We start from the raw sequence: 23,332 nt of genomic DNA on the forward strand, positions 1-23,332 counted from the left end.
TGTCCAACATCTAAGAAATGGAAGCCCCTTGAGATGAAGGTCATCCCACAACACACAGCAGTTAAAGGGTCGTTTAGATCTCCATCTGCTCTGACCTACCAACCGTGACCTCCAGGGAGCAGAGGAAAAGAGCTCATCCAAGAACTTAGAGCTCTAAAAAGACATCCATCCGGTCACCCACAAACTATCCTACTTCCAGCATCCAACCTACAAGGAAAAGAGGTTGTGCTCATTTCCTTCCGATGACACGAAATAAACTAGGTTTCTTTTTCAGAAAGAAAAAATGACCTTAATAGTCATCTATTGGAACCCTTTGGTCAAATTCTTAACCTTGAGGGGTCATGCTGTCTGGGCTCCTTGAGGAAGTGGTTCAGTCCATTGAAGGTAACCCCAATAAATTTAGAGACCATGGCAGGTTGAACTCAGTTTGCAGACACAGGAAGGGATACTGAGATAAGGCAAGCTGGGACAGCAACTCATGGAAAACAGAAGCAGAGCTTGATCCATGTGTGACGTTTTGACCCCATCAGTCTTTGTGGTCTTTCACCAAGGCCTCGTCCTGAATCAATGACCTTCAGCTCTGCTATTTCAGTGTTTTTCTTTTCTGTCCTTAATCCTCCACATAATGAAAACAAGACCTTACATCTCTAGGAATGCAAGCAAGAGTTTGCAGCAGAGACGCAACATGATCCCTGTGGATCCAGAAACTCCACTGTTGACATAATTAGATGCCGAAACTGTGTGCGGAGTGGAGGGCCCTGACAGTCAGGAAAATTAAATCCGATTCAGACTCAAGTGCTCTTCTTGTGACACTATCATGTCCCTGCAGATACTGCATGGGTCCATTACTTGCAGCGTGAGAACATGGTGAAGCATTCTCATCAAACGCCACTTGTATTAACACAGGCATGACTTCCAGGACAGCAGCCCCCGCATGTCATATGTGACTCTCAGGCTCAGGTCCACCAACCCCCTCCACCCGCAGTTTCCATTCTCTTGTCAGCTGTGACATCCGATCCGTTTTGAGAATCTTGGGTTATGTGGGTTTGGCATATCTTGGCTTGCAGCAAGTTGAAACAGACAAGGAAGCAATGATCTGTGATTCCGCTGTGTCCTCCTTAGAGTGACATCAAAACAATACACTTTCCGGACCTCAGCATAGGTCAACGAGGCCTTGTCTCTTTGGCCTTCAGAGTTTGTAGTGAACACACACTCTTCTGGGTGCTGCTATACCATGAACAGAAACACAAGCTGACACTGAAATGGTTACAATGCAATGAAAACAGGTTATTCTCCTCCAGGGCCTATTCCTTTGTCTTGGATGTGAAATACAAATCTGGTGAAATGACCTTCACGGGTCGGACTCTCTTCTCTGCCATTGGTTCAGTTATCATGAGACCATCTTTCCATTCACCATTAAAAACCTTTTGTCCATTTCTGGGTCGAGGCAGTCCATGGAAGCATGGCTATCTGGGAAACATGGGGCATGAGTCAGGATACGCTCTGGACAAGATGCCAGTCTAACTCATACGTACCCACACTAAGGTCATTTCAGAATCACCATTTCGCATGAAACTCATGTTATTGGACTTTGGGAGAAAACCCACACAAAACAGACAATGCTAACTCTACGCAGACTGAGTTGTGGATCTACAACCCAGGAGCTGTGAAGCATCAGAATTGCTTACTGTGCCACCTTATCATGAGACATTCAGACATAAATCAAAATTCTGCGGGTGGAAGGTCGCAGTCCTTCATTAGAGCATCACACATTAAAGCACCTATTACAGCAGTACGTTCGACAAAGCTGTAGCAGGTGATGAAAGATGACCGGCTTGTTTAATGGACATGTTTTCTTAATGGAGAAGATCAGTGCAGATCTTCTGGGAGACTCATTTAAAGCCCTGGACTTCTGTATGGCTCAGATCCATCCTGCTCCACACTGGAACGGGGTGTGAGAGCAAGAAGCAAATTCAGTGACAGATTTACAAGTAGATAATTTCCAAATTCCAGCCAACCTTTGGCCGGCATCAATCCGTCAAGTGCAAGCCAAGCGTGCGAGAAGAACGATTTATGTTTCAAGCAGTTCTGCGTCCAAGTTTTGCACTTTCACAAGAGCCTGTTGTCCTAGAAATCACACTTTCAGTGGCGTGCAGCAAATGGTACGGACGCGCATACACACCTGGGTCTGCCCCAGGGCAGACACTTGAGAGGGGTTCGTTCGGAGCAGGACAAAGAGCAGAACCTGAGTAGGAATTACTCATCCCAGCCCTTCTAACCACCAACATGTGAACGGCAGACAGCAAACAGGACAGCATCTCTACCACGATACACACGTCCTCATCGGATGTTGGCCGAGCAAAATTTCAGGTGTCAGGTAACGATCTTGACATGAGCAAAAAAGCATCCAAACCTTATTGGAACACTGCTAGATTACCTCCCATACACACACACATACACACACCGAGCAAGCTTAACTCAGCTGAAATGCTTCAGTGAAAAAAAATCCTTCTCCAAACAGTCTTGTGCAAGGATGGGATCCTCCAAGCCGGGGTGTTTAGTTTGAGGATAAACAGCGCGGTGGGACACTTACCCTGGGTGGCAGTGCGCAGCACCTGCAGCAGCAACAGGCTCCAGGACAGGCAGACGCAGAGCAGGCGTTGGGACTGCGTCCGCATGGTGTCTCCAGGCTTGGGCTGTGGGAGATGAGTGGAAGTGCTCAGCATGCAGCCCAGGCTTGCCGGAGATGAAGCTGCGTGGGAGAGCGAGGGAGGGGGCGGGGACAGGCAGGGCTGAGACTGGCGGGGTGTGATGGGGGAGGGGTCCTCCCGCAACACAACTCTTAAGTTCATTCAAACATGGGGCCTCACTGCTACGCCTAATAAAAAGTGTTCTGCCACAATGACTCACGGATGTGACTTGTTTCCCATGCGCATATAAAATGAAATGTTTTGCCATGGAATTTTTACCAGGTACTTTTTCCTCTACAACACAACACAAGGAAAGTCAAACCTCCTGCTCCAACAAAGCCAAAGTTGCTACTGCTAGAAGGCTGGAAATCTGAATTGTTAAAACAGCACAACATCTCATAAAGTCAGTCATTATGGCTTGAATTATCAATGTTTACATTAAAGACTCACGATGGTGAGCTTTTACAGTGATTTACCCATTTATACATTTAGTTTTTACTGGAGCAATTCAGGGTAGGTAACTTCATGAAGGCTACTGCAGCAGGAGGTGGGTTATGAACCTGGGTCACATGAGCAGGACCACCTACAGCCACAATTAAAGCATAATTTGACTTTGAGCGAAGGGCCTTGGTCTTGGTCTTGGAAGCGACAACAGTGTCTTTGTTTTCTCTCACATCCTCACATTAAGAGGATGGGCCACCTCCAGCAGTAGCAGGACAGCCCACATCCTCTCCTGCTACTATGAGGTCAGCAGGAAACAGTGGGAACGCAGTCCTCTTGGACCGCCACAGGGGTCTTCCTCAAGTAGTGTGGGTGAGAAATTGTCGGGCTGAGATTCCCCTTCGATGACTGCATTGACTTTGGGGTGTGACCTTGGGAGATACAAGCATCACAAACCGAGAGGATGTTCAGTACGGAATCGCCTTACCAAGACCGCCACCGCCCCTCTCCATACGTTACCGTGGTGTGTACCGCATTCCAGACCTGAGGTCTACCTCTCAAAGGCAGGAGGCTTTGACAGCTCTGTGTCCCAAGACAAGGAGGAGAGCAAGGCCTGGCTGGATGGGTGCCAAGGGACATTCACTCATGCCAGCAACGGGAGGTTGGATCTACATGTGGAATCTCAGTTCCTGGGGCAGGGATTGCCGCAGGGGCTTGCAGGTCCAACAGTGGGAGCACATCCTTCCCAAAGATCACCCTAATTAACAGCCATCCAGCACTTACTGAGCACATTGCTTGTGTGCTCCCTCCCCTGGGGACAGGAAGGGGTGATGGAGGTCCTTGTGCCACCAGCATCCATAAGTGAGGGCAAGACATTTACCCTCAAAGGAATTTGTTGGGGAGACACCAACAAACTTAGGAATATTTTCATAAGACACACAATAATATTATTGAAGCCACGTTAAGGATTAATGTGTTAACGTGTTTATGTTAATTTTACTGTATTGTGTCCAGCTTTCGCAACACATTTACTTTGGCTGGTGCTTTGAGTTTGCATCGCTGGACTTACCTTCTTTTCAAGAACTTGTTTGACATTTTGGCCTCCTTTGTCATAAATATCTCTAATTAAATCTTAAACATTTTTTCTTTCAAACTCTTTTCTTGTGGAATTTTAGACCATGAGCACAAAATGCTTGAACCTAATAAAGAGGACATTACTTTGATTTACTGGGCAAGGATAAAAACCGCACACCCCTCTTACCGTATCTTGATTCCTGGGAACTTGAGCATCTCTTGTACATCAGGGCTTTAAACCCAACATAACAGCCCAAAATTCAGAAAGTGGGACTAGTGCTCTCTCGTTCTGTACACTTTGTACCATGTTGCGCACATTGCTTGCCTGTGCTGTGCACTGCCTTTACCACCCAGACACTTTGGATCTCTCTTTAGTCACTTAACATGCGTGGCCCAAAATTGAGAGAATATTAGGGGCATTGCCATGACGATGACCCCTGATCGAGAGGGTGGGGAGCACACCCAAGCACCTGCTCTGATGTAGGATGGGTCACTCTGTCTATTAAAGGGGTCAGGGTGTGTGTGAATCGTCAGTCTGTTGGCAGAATCTCTGTCGGATTCTTTGCAGGGATGTGGCTGGGGTCTTTGTCCACAACATTTTGGACGGACACTTTGGTTATTCATGAGAAAATACATAAACTGCACACACTGAATAAAAAGCACTGCCCTGTCTATGATCTGAAGGACACATCTGGATCTGTGCATGAGTCGGACCCCCAAGGCTCAAAGGGATACAATGCCACGCTTTCTATCCAGTCCCACATTTTACCAGCTTCTAACCCACAATAATGGCAGATGTGAATAGCTCTCGAGTCAAACATGTATCAGTTCTGTGAGTTCTACGAGTGCTGCTGGCTAATGAAGTGGGTGTGTGAGCTGGTGCTCTGCTGAGTGACACACACGCCGTTGTGCTCACACGGCCCAGACCCGGCACTTCCTGTCTGCAGGAGGGCAGCGGACGATCACTCCATCCCCAGAGTGCTGTTCTCAAGATGGAACTAGACGTGTTGGGGCCGTGATGACAGACAGGAAACTGGACGGAAGCCGTGGGTGCATTTGTTTCAGGCCAGAGAGCGTTTTTCTCACGGTTTTGCCACACTACGTCACAGTCAGGTGCTGCCCTTCATGGTCCCTAGGGGGGCAGCGGGGGGAAGCGGGGTCTGAAGTGACAGAAAAACATTGAAAGGAGTGTTCTTCGCCATCCACAGGAAACTTTCACTCTGTGTCGTCAATAAATTGCTTAGCAACTGCTTCTCTCTCAAGCGGTTCTTTAAGGAACCGGGACTCTGTGGAAATTATGCCACAGCTTCTGCTGTCACTTCCTAAAGGACCCCCAATCCCCCATCTATTATTATTATTATTATTATTATTATCATCATCATCATCACACACATACAAACACACTGTCTGAAACCGCTTATCCTGAGCGGGGTCGCAGCGTACCGGTGCCCCACACGGCAACACAGGGCGCAAGGCTGGGGGGGGACACCCAGGAAGGGATGCCAGTCCATCACAAGGCACCCCAAGCAGGGCTCAAACCCCAGACCCGCCAGAGCGCAGGACTCAGTTAAGCCCGCAGCGCCACCTCACCCTCCGTTATTATCACATATTGGGTTAAAAAATTTGATTATCATCCCCGTTGAAAGTCAGTTTCACTGGTCTCCCCAGAAATTCCCAACAATCCAACAGCAGTTGGCAAAGCAGTTACAGCTGCCACCTTTAGACTTGAAGGACCCAGGTCTGAATCCCGCCTCCTGCTGTATTACTCTTGAGAAGGGAACATATCTAAATTGGTATGGTTAAAAAAATACCCAGCTGTTTAATAGGGTAAATTGACATGAGTACCTTAACATTTGGGGGGGCGCAGTGGGTTGGACCGGGTACTCCTCTTTGGTGGGTCTGGGGTTCGAGTCCTGCTTGGGGTGCCTTGTGGCGGACTGGCGTCCCGTCCTGGGTGTGTCCCCTCCCCCTCCGGCCTTACGCCCTTAGTTGCTGGGTAAGCTCCGGTTCCTCGTGACCCCGTATGGGACAAGCAGTTCGAAAGTGTGTGTATCTTAACATTTTAAGTTGCTTTGGAGAAAAGCTTCAGATAAATAAATATATGTAGATACAAAACCAAAGAGGTCATCAGTGCTTTAATGATTTACATCTCCTGGGTGATCTGTCTGAGGTTGGCATGGATTGTTGTGACTGGTCACATCATGAGAAAATCTCTTGTCAGCCTACACTGCCTATTTTACTTTTTTTTTGTCATCTGTTCATAAATATTATTTATATTATTAATTTGGATCTTGGCTGACACTTTTCCCAAAGCAGCTTACAGTATTTGACCAAGGTAAGTACCTTGCCCAGAGGTACTACAGAAATGGGACTCGAACAAGCAATGTTCAGCTCCAGGTTCAGGAGGGTAAGTCGATGTCCTCAACTACTACTCCACCTGGTGGCCCCAAAAAATTGGATGGCTAGAAGCCATGCAGCTAAACAGGGGTTTGTGTCATCAGTACCTCACCAGGTTTTACTTCTGGTGTGCTTCTCAGGATATGGTCTTGCTTAAGAAGGCCATGGTTATCTTATCCTGTCTTAACTCACCAGAAGTAGAAAGTGCTCTGAAATTTGTTTTCATTACTTAACGATCTGTACTGAAAGTCAAGTCTAATGTCATTTTCCTATAGTGAGTTTGATCTGTGGTGTAGAAGTTCAGAACAACTGTAAACCAACACAGCCTGGAAATGTTCTGCTTAGTGGATGTGTCCTTTCTTTGAGCTCCGTAACTCAGCAAAAAGTGATCAAGCCGTAATTTCAGAGATCATGTTTCCCCTCAGCAAATGTGGACAATAATCAGATTGTGTGGACTGTGACATTGAACCCTAATCACCATAGTAAAGGGGTGATGGACATCTAAAAGCTAATATACCCTTATGGAGATGTTCATCATGCTGGAACAGGTCTGAACACAAGCCCAGGAGCGGGTGTAGGCCCCGGCATTAACGCTCCCATGTGAACAGACCTTCATTATCGATCCTCATCAATGGGCGATTCGAGCGCTAATGAAGCTCCCTTATCGTAGAGCCCCACGTCCTCTCCATGTCAGTCTCTGCAAAGCCTGCCATGCCGATAGGAAATTATCAAAAGGCCACAGATCAAGCTTCAAATGAAACATGCGTTTCTTTGCCGGACCACCTGAAACAGATGATATGAATAACAATTTTGGTCCAGGATGAGAACGCGCCAAACAGAAAAAAGGAAAGTTCTGGAAATACATTATATATAACCTTTCTAATTAATAGACTGATTTTCAAAGGGCTGTGCAGGGCTGAAAGCTACAGTATTTAGTATTTATTATTTATTAAACTACATTTCATTGTTCCCATAATCTGTGTTACTAATTACACACAGAGAGCATAAAGCTGGCATTTAATAATCAACTATTCTATAAGCTGAAAAGCAGTGTGTTGGCTTGTCTTTGACTTCCAGTAAAAAACAGATTTACTGTCCAACACTTTATTTAAAACCCCAGCGAAATGAATCAACCTCCCTGACGAAACACCATATGTGGAAAAATAAAAAACACTCTTCCACCCCTCACACTCCAATTTGTGTATTAGCTTTGATTTTCTATGCTCCCTTTTGAAAGTGCTGTTATGGTTCTTGACACCTGTGATTTATTTCCTTTTGAGAGCGCAGTTTAGAGGATAATAGTGTATTGTGCCCATTTCCTAGGGTGCGAACCACTGGTTTTACTGCTGGGTTGCAGTTCATGGTGGCACAGTATGCAGCGCTACTGTTTTACAGCGCCTGGGTGGTGCGAGAGGACGTGGGTTCGATCCCTGCTCAGTCTGTGTGGAGTTTGCATGTTCTCCCCATGTCTGCGTGGGTTTCCTTCGGGTCCTCTCGTTCCCTCCCACAGACCAAAGACATGCTGTTCAGGTTCCCCCATCGTGTGTGAGTGACAGAGAGAGTGTGTTCCACTGATATATGCATGAGTGACCCATTGTAAGTAGTGTGTCTAGCAGTGTAAGTCACTGTGGTGAATAAGGTTTGTAGGCTGACAACACTATATAGAGTTCATGGAAGTTGCTTTGGTGAAAAGTGTCTGCTAAATACACACACACACACATTTTCAGAACCGCTTGTCCCTGACGGGGTCACGGGGAACCGGAGCCTACCCGGCAACACAGGGCGTAAGGCCGGAGGGGAAGGGGACACACCCAGGACGGGACGCCAGTCCGTCACAAGGCACCCCAAGCGGGACTCGAACCCCAGACCCACCGGAGAGCAGGACTGCGGCCCAACCCACTGCGCCACCGCACCCCCGTCTGCTAAATAAATAAATGTAAATATTTCACTGGTGTGCCAGGCTCCAGTGTTCTCCTGGGGTCTTGTAGGCACAAAGTGAGCTGGGCTCCCACAGCTCCCAGTGTCACTGATGTGGGAGCTGTGCTGCTGAGAGCTGTGACAGGCCATAAAACTGTACAATTGCTATGTTTAACCAGCAGCCCCCATGGGCATCACAGCACAGAATTACCCCTTTCTTTAAAGGATCCAGGGTTATAATCATAACTGTGCCCCTGCCATAAGACACACGAGTATATAAAAATCACAAAAATTCATTTTAAACGGAGCTTAGTTTGTCTCGAGAGCATGCTACAAAAACCCATGTTCAAGACTTGCAAAGTGAAAAAAGTGTGAATATACAACATCTGGATAACTCACTTTAAATTTATGAGTGCTGTGAAGGGGGAAAAAAAAAAGGGGGCTTAAGATGCTTTGCAGATTTGCTATTTGTGGGATTTGTTTATAGCTAAATTACTTTTGTAGGACTATGTACAGCTAACGACTTAGTCAGTGTATGGGACCCTTGGACACTGAGAGACTCTGTCTGATTTTCCCACCACCCTGCTCACGCACAGAATAACGCTAACTCCCTTTTCCCAGCATGCACCTTTCAGGGACAGCCATCTCCTCTCATCGGGGCAGCCAGCAGGAGCTCGTCCCCGTTTTCCCAGAGTGCTGATGCTGGGGTTTCTAAACATGGACCACGTGGCCTGTAGTCCACATCTGGATCAGCTTAAATCCAAGGCCGGCAGAAGGTCGGGGTCGGAGCTGTGGGTGGGGGGCTCTGACGCTTAAGTGCTGGCGACATGCTTGGGGATAAGAAGAGGAAGGAGAGACCTGGCACCAGGCGGAAGTTCCCAGGGATGTAGAATGAATCACATGCACTTGGTACATAAAATAATAATCCAACAGGAATGGAGCTGTTGGTGAAAAACCCGACAAACATTTTTCACCAGTCACTACCACTATTCGTCAGAGTCACCACGATACAGGCAAGACACGTGGAAGAAGGCGTTTGTTCATTCTAACACATTGTACTCTTTGATGCAGTGAACACCATGAACTTGTCAGCATGAACGTGTGTAAAGCTCATAGTCACTGCTTCATCGGTTAAGAGCCCAAAGCTAAGGATCAGCTCACACTTATGCTTTAGCATCAACACTGATGCCATAAGCTGGACCTGCAGATTCATCCTGCATGACATCCGCTGGATATGCCCTTACCTCACAATAAACTTTATGGAACTCCTGGTCCAGGCCATGGTGATATCCATCCTGAACTACTGCAACTCTCTCCTGTCTGGTCTTCTGGCCCCTGCCATCAAACTTCTCCCCTTGATAAGGAATGCTGCTTCAGGAGTTGAGTTTGACCTGCCAAGGTGGTGCCATGTATCACCTTCCTTGTCTCTCTCTATTGGTTCCCTGTCTGCATCAGATTCAAGACTCTGCTTATGACTTACAAGTATCTGAAGGACCTGATCACTGGTTATGCTTCTACACTTCTCCACCTCTGGACAATGAGTGGTCCCAAGCACAAGAGGTCAAAAATCACAACTCTTAAAGTTATTGGTTTAGTCTTCATTGTTGTGGAATGATCTCCCTCTGTCACTCAGAACTGCTGAATCCCTCTCAACAGTCAAGAAGGGTCTCGAAGGGCCATCTCTTTTGGAAAGACTGTAATATTTTCTAGGGTTACTTCAGTATTAAATTACTTATTTTATATTTTTTCTTCCAATTATAATGGCATTAAAGTGCAAAAAGAGGGGCTTTTGTAATTTTTCATTTAATGAAGAAGGTTTTGTCCTACTTTGTGCTTCAAAGGAGGGGGTTTTGTCCAAGGGGGTTTTCTCTGGACCCCGGGTGGCCACACTGCGGCGCTTGGGACTGGTTAGTGGGGTATGGTGGTTCTCACCTCAGTAGGAACAGAGGACACCAGCAGGGAAGTTTCCTGCAACCCAAAACACTCCAATAGTAGGCCCATCACACCATTGCCTTATATGGGAGGTGTCTCAAGGGCAGGAAGGAGTGCTGACATGAGGGGGCGAGGAGCCGCTTCCCGCTGGACTCTGTCCTTCAGTGAGTGGGAGACTGGGGGAGGTGAGGAGTGGCCTGCAATGTTTGGAAAGGGATCGGTGAGTCAAAATCAAATCAATCACACTTGTTAACAAAGAGAGAAAAGCCTCAAACCCTTTGCTTCCCCAAGGGCAGCTGAAAAAATACATTATGAAGATGTTCAGAGGTCTGTCTTGAAGCCCTGGAAAACTAACAAGAAATTTCACACCCTGCATCTATAAAACTATGCATTTGATTGCTAATAAACCCATTTTTGTCAAGAAGGTTCTTAGAAGTAATACAATCATGTTGTCAAAGTAAATAATGCAAATGTAATCAAACATAAGTCATTCTGTAGCAATGACGAATATACACACACACCGTCTGAAATCGCTGGTCGCAAGCGGGGTCGCGGCGACACAGGGCACAAGGCTGGAGGGGGTGGGGACACACCCAGGACGGGACGCCAGTGCATCGCAAGGCACCCCAAGCAGGACTCGAACCTCAGACCCACCAGAGAGGAGGCCCCGGCCAAACCCGCTGGATAAACATACAGTAGAAGAAAATATTTTAAAAAGTGTTTCTTAGCACTGTGGCAGGACACAAGGCAGATCAGTTCATTTGCTTTTTGATAGGAAAACAATTTTGTCATCTGTGAAAACTTCTTTCACTGGGCCTTTGCAATAGTTTAGCATTAAAATTAGTAAATTGATGTTTTCTGTTTGCTTTCATCTGCATGAGCAGATAATGGGGTCAGGGAGGAGAATGACAATATCAGGTAGGGGGTAAACGTCTGGGGTGCCATCCAAATAGTCACCGGAACAAAGGCAGCTTTGCACCTTCTCTGTGAACTCTGATGCAAAACACAGGTTTAGTAGACAATGGCTGTAACTGAATCCGGCAGAATGACAATAGTTTGAAAACAGACTGGTTTCGGACAATCCATGACAAAAGTTTTTCCTACATTCCTTCTATATACTGTACACTGTTTCAAGATGGGAAAGAGTACTTAAACGAAAAGGTAGTTTTAATGCAACTTTCTTGTACTATTTATTGAATTATTCCACCCTCTAGTGGCCATTCTCAGTAAAGCAGTCTACGCAGTAATAATAAAAAATATTACTATTAGTTAGTCATTTACATTTATTTATTTATTTAGCAGACACTTTTGTCCAAAGCGACTTACAATGAACCCTGTGTAGTGTTATCAGCCCACACACCTTATTCACTAAGGTGACTTACACTGCTAGATACACTACTTACACTGGATCACCCATCTGGGTGCAGACAAAACCCCTTAGGACAAGTAACTAATGACATTTTTATTCTTCTGATTATTTGTAGTTATGAACACTTCTCTGAATTGTAAAATATCAAATTTGTTATATAACGAGACAGCAGTAAGTGAAATGTTCATAAACTACAAATAATCAAAAGAATAAAAATTTTGTTAATTATTTGTCCTGAGGGGGTATTGTCCTAGGGAGTTTTGTCCAACACTCTATATACACACCCGATTTGCCTTCAGAAAAAAACAGGAGCTTTTGTTACTTTTTAAAATGTAATTAAGAAGGTTTTTTTCCTACTTTACACTTCAGCAGAGTGGATTTGGTCCTACTTTGCGTTTCCAAAAGGGGGGTTTTGCCCCACTTTGTGTTTCAAAAGAGGGGTTTTGTCCTGGGGGTTTTGTCTGGACCCTGCCCTCTCACACCACCCAGGCGCTGTGAAGTGTAGGACAAAAAGGACAAAACCCCCTTGTGAGAAAGCAGTGCTACTCACTTATTACTGTTATTTAATTTAATTTAATTTAATTTAATTTAATATATGTTCTATTAATGTAAAAAATATCCTGGCTGATTTCCAAAATAAAAATTTGTTAATTATTTGTCCTGAGGGGGTATTGTCCTAGGGAGTTTTGTCCGACACTCTATATACGCACCCGATTTGCCCTCAGAAAAAAACTGGAGCTTTTGTTACTTTTTAAAATGTAATTAAGAAGGTTTTTTTTTTCCTACTTTACAATTCAGCAAATTGGATTTGGTCCTACTTTGTGTTTCAAAAGAGGGGTTTTGTCCTGGGGGTTTTGTCTGGACCCTGCCCTCTCACACCACCCAGGCGCTGTGAAGTGTAGGACAAAAAGGACAAAACCCCCTTGTGAGAAAGCAGTGCTACTCACTTATTACTGTTATTTAATTTAATTTAATTTAATTTAATATATGTTCTATTAATGTAAAAAATATCCTGGCTGATTTCCAAAATAAAAATTTGTTAATTATTTGTCCTGAGGGGGTATTGTCCTAGGGAGTTTTGTCCGACACTCTATATACGCACCCGATTTGCCCTCAGAAAAAAACTGGAGCTTTTGTTACTTTTTAAAATGTAATTAAGAAGGTTTTTTTTTTTCCTACTTTACAATTCAGCAAATTGGATTTGGTCCTACTTTGTGTTTCAAAAGAGGGGTTTTGTCCTGGGGGTTTTGCCTGGACCCTGCCCTCTCACACCACCCAGGCGCTGTGAAGTGTAGGACAAAAAGGACAAAACCCCCTTGTGAGAAAGCAGTGCTACTCACTTATTACTGTTACTTAATTTAATTTAATTTAATATATGTTCAGTTTATGTAAAAAATATCCTGGCTGATTTAAAAAATAAAAATTTTGTTAATTATTTGTCTTGAGGGGGTATTGTCCTACGGGGGTTTTGTCCCAGGGTGATTTTGTCCTACACTCATGCACCTTCATCTAACAGGACAGAAATCCCCTTATACTCCTGTTTTATTAACTGTAATAGCAATACTGAAATTACACTAAAACATATCAAGTAGATCAGTATTTCAACATTTTCTATTTTCCTTTCTGAAGTGAAACAATGATTACAAATATTGTATATTTACAGAACTTTATTTCATACCTTAAAGGTTATATCAAAGGGACTTTTCTGACTGAAGATAACTTAGAAAACTGAAGTATGTCCCCATCTGACTAGACATGAACACGTTTAAAAGTTAAACCAATGTTATACAGCAAAATATTACAACGTGAAATAGGCAAGTGTGTAGTGAAAACAGAAAGTCATTAAAGCAACATTATTAATTACGTCCAGAGAAGGTAAATCACAGTTTATATTGTAAATATTTAAAGAATCTACTTTGTTGAACACTTACCCCAACTAGTGGCCATTTTGGGTATTACACTTATTTGCCACGACCGGTGTTCTGTGCCGTAATATTTTAATATCGATGCCCAAATACATACCGCAGTCATAAGATTTAGTCCTTAACGGTCAACACTGCTATAATGTATTATTATGTTGTTCTTTTTAGGTGATCCATATTATTTATACTTAATTCACACACGTAACACGTGACGTGAAAACAGTATTGTAACCATGGATTTGAGTGCAGTTTTCAAGTTATACAGTGATTTTAGGGAAATAAACTGTACTGCGAGAAGACTGTAGCACTGTTGACGTACTTTAAAACTGTATATCTTTTTCCGCAAAGTTTTTAGGCCGGGGACTTTGTCCTGCCATGGGCACTTTTGCGTAAGCCTCGTGCAACCGCTCGGAACGGGGCCGCCATTTTGTGTCACTTTAACGGTCACACAGCAAATACGTCAAGCGACGGACCTCTTCAGTCTTTAGTCTCTTGAGTGTTGAAAATAATAAGGACAAGAATGTAACAATCCTTTATCCGTCGTGACTTGAAACACAGCTGTCCTACATAGGTAGTAACGTGTTTGACCTCACATCCTCGGCCCTCCATCGTGGACATTGTATAACGGGAAAGACTAAGCGGGCTCCACGTGAACTACAGCTCGTAACTACAGGTACCAATAAAAACAAGGAGTAGGCGGGACTATAGGTTTAAAAATTGCGAATTGACATGGTTAGTAACAAATCGGAGTGGGCTGCGCGCATGACTGTAGCCAATTGGAACGCGAGTTTCTATGTATTATTCTGTGCGATACAACCTATTTGACTGGCATTAAATCTCTCCAGTTAACATTCAAATAATGGAAATAGACCAATCACGTTTTCAGAAGGGCGGGCTCTAAAAGAAGGGGGTTGGTGTGAGGTATCATGGAGGATCAGTTAGCGGTCATCAGCCATTGAAGAAAGCTAAGCGGTGTGCTCGAGCGCTTCAGTTTTTTAAGTATTTTAAGTGGCGTCTCAGGTGTTTTTAGACTTTATTTTTTAACTTATCTTTCGGAATGGAGATGAAAAAGAGAATCAGTTTGGAACTCAGGAACAGGACTCCAGAGGAGGTCAGTATGCAAGCATTATTATTGGCATTTATTTATTTATCTTTGACGAGGCGCGAGGAGGCGGCTAGCTCGCGAGCCTGCGAGGGGCGGGGGGGTGAGAGGTGTTCGAGGAGTTGTCGGTGCGCCGGTCCGGTCCAGTCGAGCTTGAGCACGAGCGAGCTGTGAGGAATGTGACTCCAGTAAAAAAAAAAAAAAAAAAAAAAAAAAAAAGGAAGAAAAAAAGTTGTATTTTTTTTCTTTTCTAAAACCGTAAACTTGGAGTTGCTGGTCGATTAGTGCGTAATATAGATTTTTTTGCTGTCACATAACTGCTCCACGTGGTATTTGTATCATGTATGTTGTCACGGATGGAACGGAAACAAGTTTTAGTATATGTACACTCTAGTTACTGGATCGTGCTTAAAATGTTTTTTTTTTTTTTTTTTAATTTACAGCAAATAGTCTGGTTTAGGTGTGGTGTTCCATGATTTAATTCAGCACAATTTTACCTCAGCCTCAGGACTTCAGTTCGGTCAGTATTTTGTCACCTTCGGCAAGTAGCGAGGGAAACTTCCATCGTGGTTCTCAGTCTTATTTTTTACACTACAGACACATATCTGTCGTCTTCCCTCCGAATGAGATAATGAAGATGATTTATGATGAAGATCATGTGAGGCAGGGCGAGGGCAGGTGTGAAGTGACCTGAAGTTTCCTTCGTACCGCCCAGTCTCCGCTTCAGCGGACATTTCCCGATCGCGGTGGAGTATTAAGCCGGGGTCGTGTTTTACCAAATGTACCATGATGTACTGCTGTAGTAGAGGGGCACAGCGAGCCCTCATTAACTGATGTCGACATCTTAGTAAAATCTAGGCTGACTGAGGTTCCCTCCAGCTCCTTCCACCACGGTGGTTCTCGGCTGTGGTAGTATGAATAAAAATGGAGCCGCTAGTTGTTGCGGTGTAGTGGTTTTGTCTTGTGTCGTTATGTAACGACGGACCGCGTTCGCTGTGTGTTATGAACCGCGGGACTGTGGCAGATGGCGATGGAACTCAGGCTACCCACCCTTCTCCCCCCCCCCCCCGGCGCCGTCGGGCTCAGCAGCCCCTCGCTCTCGTGCGCGTCGTCGTCCTCGCGCCGCGCGCTCTTTTCCCTCCGATCCAATGTCCTCGTGCGCGACGTCGATCTGTCCTTTTCAGCTTTGAAGGGGTTCAGTTGTAAGCGCGTGGCAAGCTGCGGAATCCGAGCTTATGGCGACTTTACTTTAGCGGGTTTCGAGACTTTGCGGCGCAGTTCGCGTGAAGGACCAAGTGAAGTTCGATCAGCTGGACGAATTCGCGCAGTGATACGGACCGGTTGTCAGGTCAGGGGCGTCACTTTTCCCACAAAATACCCCATTTCGCCACATTACACTTCCCTCAGGAGCATGGAGATGAACACAGGTAAGTACCCGTCTTGGTGGACAGTGACACCCACCCCTCTTGACTGTCCCACGGTTGGCAGGTTAACTGGTCAGACTGACCACTGAGTATCTATCTGTCTTGGGGGGGGGGGGGGACAGAGCTGTTTTTCATGTGTTTCAAGCCGTTGGGGGTAATGAACCCCTGACAGTGTCCGTTCCCTTATGACCCTCAACCCAGGGCGCATGTGAGATCAGCAACCCAACTGACAGCAAGACTTTTTCCGAAACGGTTCCGGCATCGTGACTGTGCATCAAACGGAGGAAGAGATGCGAAACCCATGGGAACGCGTGTAGGTGGCGATGCGCAAATGGCGCGTTCCTTCAGGACTGGGGAGTGGTGCTGCGCGCAGCCATGTCGGTGCCGTTTTATTTTTTTTGGAGCCTGTATAACTGGCTTGGCTTCGCGTGCCACCTGCGGAAGGTGTGCCTCTACCATTCTCGTGGTATGTTGCCAAACTGGGGTCTTATCTGAACGGTGAGAGAGACTGTTAGGTTAGTTTGTCTGCTGTCTGTGTTGATTCGCACACAACCTAAAACTTTGCAGGCTCTCCCCATTCCCTCTGCTGCTCCTTAACTACGTTCAGATAAATACAAAGACCAGCATGTCTAGTGTTGTGTCTCCAAATGTGAATCAGCTGCTGTCAGTGTATCTGCTCATCTGGGTCAGTGCGTGGCTGTGGCTTCCTAGACATGTCTCCACTCGAACCCCCAGCCTCCCATCCCCACACACTTACAAGGGTACAACATGGGCCACATTCTGGCTATCAAGGCAGCCTGAATCAGGAAGGAAGTAGATTCCACCATAATCTTTAGCCCATGGCAACAGCTGCCATGGAGACAATGCTGATATGTGCACTGCACCCCCACTCATTAGCCCCCCACAAATCTCCTGATAACCACAGATTTGCACTTAATTGTAGAGCAGCATGTAAAATGCCAGTTCCCATCAGAATCAAAGTTGAATAACATTTACTACTTCTCCATAGTGGACTCATTTTAGTCTTCCTATTTTAAACAAAGTTACTTTCCGTATTAAAATAGACACAATCAATAAAGGCTTAATACAGATTAAGGATTGAGTTACATTTAGTTCATTGAATTCTGTCAAAAATCTGATATACTACAATAAGGAAACTGTGTCGGATGTATTCGGATTATTTTTGTTAATATCAACATACATTAAAATAAGACTAGAAATACATGGTATCCACAAACTGAATTTTGCAGCCTTCCTCACCTCATTAATCCCTGATACTGACAAATCGCATGAGCAAACGTTGCGGAAGTGAGGTAAATTAGAGGTCCTACAGGTTTGTGTGCTTATTACTGTTGTCTGTTGGCTCGGTAGGTGAATGCGGGTTGCAATCATTTTAGTACAGACGAGAAAATGGGTAACTGAAGTAGTATAATCAAGGTGCCACACTCTAGCTTTTGTAGAGTGAGGACCTAGTGTATGTGTTAAGATATGTCAGTTGGGTGTTCTGCATGCTTTATCATATTACTATACTTAAGGGTTTGGTTCTTTATTGATAACTCCCAGCTGTTATTTGCCCAAGGAATCCTTGAATGTCTTTTGAACTAAAGTGTGACTGATATTTGTGGTTTGTAATTGTGCAGTTAATTGCCTCTGCTTCACTTTGTTTCTAAAGCCCTCAGTGGGCATACTGTCATCCTCATGATGATGCCCAGCGTGGCCTCCTTCCTCCTGCAGGTGGTGGAGTTGGTGGTGGACAACTGCCGGTCCAGCGATGGAGAGGTGGAGGGATTGACGGACAACTTCAAGGTGCTGGAGTTCCTCAGCATGGTCAATGTGGGCTTGACATCCCTGGCCAAGATGCCATCGCTGCCCAAGCTACGCAAGGTAGAGTCGCCGTTATTGAGGGCATGCCTTCCCATCGGGGCTCCATAGCCAGGGCTACGGGCTTACTTGTCATTTTGTTTGCCTAGAGGAGCCTTTTCTTCATCTACGTAAATAACTTTACATAAACCATTTATCCTGTTTGCATAGCTGAATATTTGGGTCTCTCAATTCTCAGTATTAAGCTTCTTCTTTTGTCAGTTGGAGCTCAGTGACAACAGCATTTCAGGCGGCCTGGAGACTCTGTCGGAGAAGTGTCCCAACCTGACCTACCTGAACCTGAGTGGGAACAAAATCAAGGACCTGAGCATGGTGGAAGCCTTGGTGAGTAGGTGGTCTCCTGGGTTCACTTTTCCTAGTTAGTATTGCTATGTTGTACACAGCACCATTACAAACTGAAAAGAAAATTGTTCAAAATAGGGCTATACATGATTAAACAAACATAAAAAGGAAATGTTTAACTATTGTATAAAGCATTTTTACAAATTTTTAAAAAAAAAATTTTCCCCCTCATTGTGTCACTGACTTGGTCAAACAGCTCAAATCTGAAAATTTTTTTTTGGAAGGAATCCCCACTATACACTGAAATGTGTACCTTGCTTTACGTGTAATTTCTGCTCCTTCGGCTCCTTTCTTCTGACCCTGTGTTTGGTTTATATTTAGGCAGTTTTCTTTTGATGTGTCCCTTAAACAAAAACGATGGGAAATTGAGATGGGGTGACTGTAGTTTTGCCCCATTTAATACTCATTACATTGGGTTAAAGCAGGGTTGGGCAAACTTTTTGACTCAAGTGCCACACTGGGTTTTAAAATTTGACAGACAGGCTGGGCCAGTAGCAGATGGGGGCGATGAACTAATATAAATTACACATGAAACCCATTACCTAAAAAGTAGAGAACTTTTATTCAATTTCGGTGGGAACAGTGTTGTTGGTGAACAGCACCATCTAGTGGAATCAACTGAAACGCAGGGTATTCCAGGAAAAAGGCGAAATGAATGCGGTCTTCAGGACAATTTTGTAAATATTCGACGGGCCGGATTAAACAGCCCAACGGGCGTAGTTTGCTCACCACTGGGTTAAAGACTCCACCTTGTGTTTAAGTCAATGTGGGCTGTTGATTTACGTGGGAAAGTGAAACGTGTGTTCTCAAGTCAACGTCCGTGATCAAAGTTCGGCAAGTTGGCGGTAAACAGGGTTCCTCCTTGCAGCAAAACTTGAAGAACCTGAAGAGTTTGGACCTGTTCAACTGTGAGATCACCACCCTCGAGGAATACCGCGAGAGCATTTTTGAACTCCTTCCCCAGCTCGCCTACCTGGATGGCTTTGACCAAGAAGACAATGAGGCACCTGACTCTGAGGACGATGGCGAAGGTGGGCATTGGCATGGGTGGAGTTGTACTCTTGTTCATTAGCTTAGGAGTATACTGTGCTCTTTGGGTACCAAAATCAACATGGTTGCTATGCTCAGATGAGGATGATGCCGAAGGAGCTGATGCCACAGGTGACTATGATGAGGAAGATGGAGATGAAGAGGGCTCAGAAGGTGGTGAGGTTGGGCTCTCTTACCTGATGAAGGATGAAATCCAAGTAAGTGAAGACTGATTCTTTGTTGAGTTTAGCTATGTTGGGCTACTGGCCATTGGCTATACAGTACCTAAATTAATGTTCTCCTCAAGGATGAAGAAGATGACGATGACTATGTGGAAGAAGAAGGAGAGGAGGAAGAAGGTACATTTCTGAAGTGGAATGTAGAGCAATGCTGTATTTCCCAAATTTTTTGGTTGCAATGTCAAAGAACTGGTTTATGCTGCGTTACCAGAATTTATTCAAAAAAGTAATGCATAAATTGTACTTTTGCTGAGATTTACGTCGCTTTGGACAAAAACGTCTGCTAAACGATTAAATGTAAGTAGGTTATGGAGGACAAGGATATGTGGAGATCTGGTTCTGTTGCACATGTAAGCAATGTGCTTGGCATCCTTTACGACGTGTTTAGTGGTGTGGAAAATTTCCTTTGAACTGCAGTGTAAGATGTGGCAGATCCAGGTGATGTCATTTTGGTCGTTGATGTGGCCTTGTTGTCCTGCAGAAGAGGATGCAGATGGAGGTGTCCAGGGAGTGAAGCGGAAACGGGATCCTGAGGATGACAGAGAGGATGATGATGATGAAGATGATTAGACTTGTCCAACCCGACGACCAGGATCCTGAACTAAGCTGTAGAACAACCATGAAAGTGTGATCTTTTTTATTTTTTTACCCCTTTGTATACTGTAGGTATCACTGTAGTTGTTTGTTTTAATAATTTTTTTTTTTTTTTTTTTTTTTAAAGAAAAAAGACTGTTCATCATTCCAAATTTATTTCCCCGTCCTCAATATGTTGCTACTGTGGAGTGACCCGGAGGAGATGTTGGCTTTTTAGACGGCACACTGGAGGCTCACTGGTGCGAAGGATTTTCAGGATCATTTTGAGTGTGATGATTTTGAAGATTAAAGGCACTGTAATTTTGTGTGTCTTGTTTGCTCATTAAATTCCACAGCATTGATGGTTGTCCAGCTCTGAAGATGATGGAGATCTGGGTGCAGTTCTTTTGCTCTAAGCTACCCCCCTCATCTTTCCTACAACCTCAGGCTAGTCGCACTGTCTGCATCAGTGCTGAGCTGTGGCTTTTGTGTCTGTGAGAGGTGCAGCATGGCAGTCCCTGGAGGAGCACGTGGCTGGAGAAATCACCCTTTCGACTCCGAAACCTGCCTCCAGACGATCACCTTGCGCTGTTTTCTACATGCCGACGATTATTCCCCTCCCTCGTGTTTCTGTACTAGACAGTCGACTTGCGCCAAACACCCCCCCTCTGGTGTAGATGGACACCCTTCCTGTCTAATGGACTCGTCGTAGGGGTTGGGAACGGGTTCGGTAGGCAGATTAGGGAGACTGAGGCTTCTATTAGGAGTTATACTGGAAATGTGAAGGTTTCACACCTGGAGGAAGCCATTCCAGCACTGAAACCAACCATCTCTTTCTAATGGACCGGATCCATTAGATCCACTGGACCTCCAGAACCACGGCTGGTCAGTTTGTCCTTATGCAGCGTGTGTTCACTGTAAGTAGTACATTTTTATACATGTTCACTGAGTCATTTTTAGAAAATTGATAATGAATTCAATGGTCAGTCAAGGCACAAACCACATGGAAGTAGAATCAGACCTGTAAGAACCTTTTCGCTTATAAGTTGTTTAGGTTTCTCTTTCTTTGGTATTTTACAGAGTGCTATCGTCATTTGATTCGTTTATGGCAATATGTACATAGTTTTGTGTTCAGATTGGAGTTTTGTGTAATTTTTTTTTTTTTTTTTACTTGGAATTTTTTGTCAGTTTTACTAAGCACAGGTCAGAAGCTGACACTTTGACACAGGTAACACTCAGTGTCTAGTTTATTTTTGTCTTTTGGCTGTTGTGACAGTTTTGTGTTTGGCAGTTGTGTGCTGTTCACTTTTTTTGGGGGGGGGGGAATGCTTTAAAATAAAATAATTTAATAGATTGTTGTGTTGGTGCTTGTTTCCTGATGCATAAGTCAAATATGGAGCCATTTCACCTGTGTGGTTCATCTGTCTGGTCTTCAGTGTCAGGTGCTGCTGGGTTAATTAGTGTTTGAGGCTACATTACATGTTTTGTAATTTCTCATGTGTTGTGGAGTGGGATAAGCAATAAGGAGCATCGCCAGAAGCAAACGCAAAAAACTTTGTAGAATCATTAGCAAGTGGAGTTCTTTCATGACTGTTGGAAATGTTGGTAGGGTGTTTCCATGGAGTGTCTATCAGTGGATCGGCAGAGGACGTCCCAGTAACAAGGTTGCTCTGCAGGGTGGGGATGAACTTGGACAGCCCCTCGCTGTTCACCCTGCAACAATATGAGGTACTGGAGACCAGCTGGCAGCAAGTGAAGGGATGCAAGACAGGAGAATGAGGCAGGTGGTCTGAAGTCAGCACACAGGCTCTGATATCAGTTAAAGAGAGATTTCTGTTGGCTGAGTAAGGACTTGAGTACCTGAGGGGTCCAGCCCACTGGTGATCATAGTATTTCAGCTGTGTTCCTGGTAAAACTGTAGTCTGAATGGCTTTTCTGCAAAGTTTTTTTTTTTTTTTTTGCATGACAGGTTGTTGGCCCTCTGCGCAGAGACTAGGAGTTGGCAGCAATCAACACCTTCGCATGTAGGCTTTACCCAACACATCATTTACGGCAGCCACTTATTTACTTTTTTGCTGCTTCTGCTATGCCTGTTTCACAAATCATAGCAGCATGACCAAACTGTTTTTAAAACATGCTGAAATCATGCTGTGTGAGCATTAATAATAATAATATCTGTCCAGCCATGGTCGGGGGTAACCTGGTACACCTCTTTGCCTTTGTCCTCATCTCTTAAGCAGCGTTCCAAAGTGTCACTCAGTCACCTATTAAAATGTGAGCCATGAGAAAGCAGTGACCAAGCTCTATTATTACAGCTGGAGAGGAAAAAGGTGGTGAAGTGAAATAAGAAAAGGAGAAGTGATACCCAGTAGCTCATAGTGTTGCATCTGAACTGTTGCCTAGTTCCCTGGTCTGTTAACTCAAGCATGCCGATGCTAAACTGCTGGTTTCTTCTCACATTTTTTCTAGCCATTTTGGATGCAAAGGCATTTATGTTTTTATTTATCTGTCGCTGTTCTCCAAAGTGACTTAATGTTAAGGTATTACAGTGATTTATCCATTTATACAGCTGGGCACATTTTATGTTTATTCATTTAGCACAAGATTTTGTCCAAAGCGATGTAAAAGCCAGAGATGGAAGAGCGTAGCAGCCTGACTGGAGTGTTGCGAGCGATGAGGTCTTGTAGGTACTGGAGAGTAAATCTGTTGATGGTCTTGTAGGCCACAACCAAATGCTTAAACTTGGTCTGCGCACCCATGATCTGGACCAGAAGTTGAAGAGTTTCTTGAGCGATAAGGTCAGATTCTGTGGCTGTTATGCAGGATGTGTCTGCAGGACCAAGTTATTGTATCGATGTGGGTCTTTTGTTCCTCCAAGGTTCTCTGAAGAAGCAGGTGAAATGAGTAATTTGTTCAGTTCAGTTCAGATGTGGATGGCAAAGAGTAGGGGGCCAAGAACTGAGCCCTGTGGAACACCAGTTGAGAGAAGATAAGAAGACA

General features: G+C 44.6%; 1 protein-coding gene across 1 annotated transcript; it reads left to right on the forward strand.

Annotated features, from left to right (window-relative positions):
• The first annotated feature begins 14,637 nt into the window (after positions 1-14,637).
• Positions 14,638-21,643, forward strand: LOC108938858 (acidic leucine-rich nuclear phosphoprotein 32 family member E-like). Its single transcript, XM_018759822.2, has 7 exons — positions 14,638-14,853; positions 18,003-18,152; positions 18,351-18,473; positions 19,360-19,522; positions 19,620-19,738; positions 19,828-19,879; positions 20,241-21,643. Exons 1-7 carry the CDS (start codon positions 14,800-14,802, stop codon positions 20,327-20,329), a joined length of 750 nt encoding a protein of 249 aa, XP_018615338.1. The 5' UTR covers positions 14,638-14,799; the 3' UTR covers positions 20,330-21,643.
• The last annotated feature ends 1,689 nt before the right edge of the window (positions 21,644-23,332 follow it).

This window comes from Scleropages formosus, chromosome 23 (genome assembly GCF_900964775.1).
Source record: "Scleropages formosus chromosome 23, fSclFor1.1, whole genome shotgun sequence".
NCBI classification, from domain to species: Eukaryota; Metazoa; Chordata; class Actinopteri; order Osteoglossiformes; family Osteoglossidae; genus Scleropages; species Scleropages formosus.

What these genes read in the sequence shown, in the direction of transcription:
- LOC108938858 (XM_018759822.2), top strand. Translation starts at nt 14,800, where the DNA reads ATGGAGATGAAAAAGAGAATCAGTTTGGAACTCAGGAACAGGACTCCA. An exon ending in TGAGCATGGTGGAAGCCTTG is followed by an intron (nt 18,474 to 19,359) that starts GTGAGTAGGTGG and finishes TCCTCCTTGCAG; the next exon opens with CAAAACTTGAAGAACCTGAA. An exon ending in AGAAGGAGAGGAGGAAGAAG is followed by an intron (nt 19,880 to 20,240) that starts GTACATTTCTGA and finishes GTTGTCCTGCAG; the next exon opens with AAGAGGATGCAGATGGAGGT.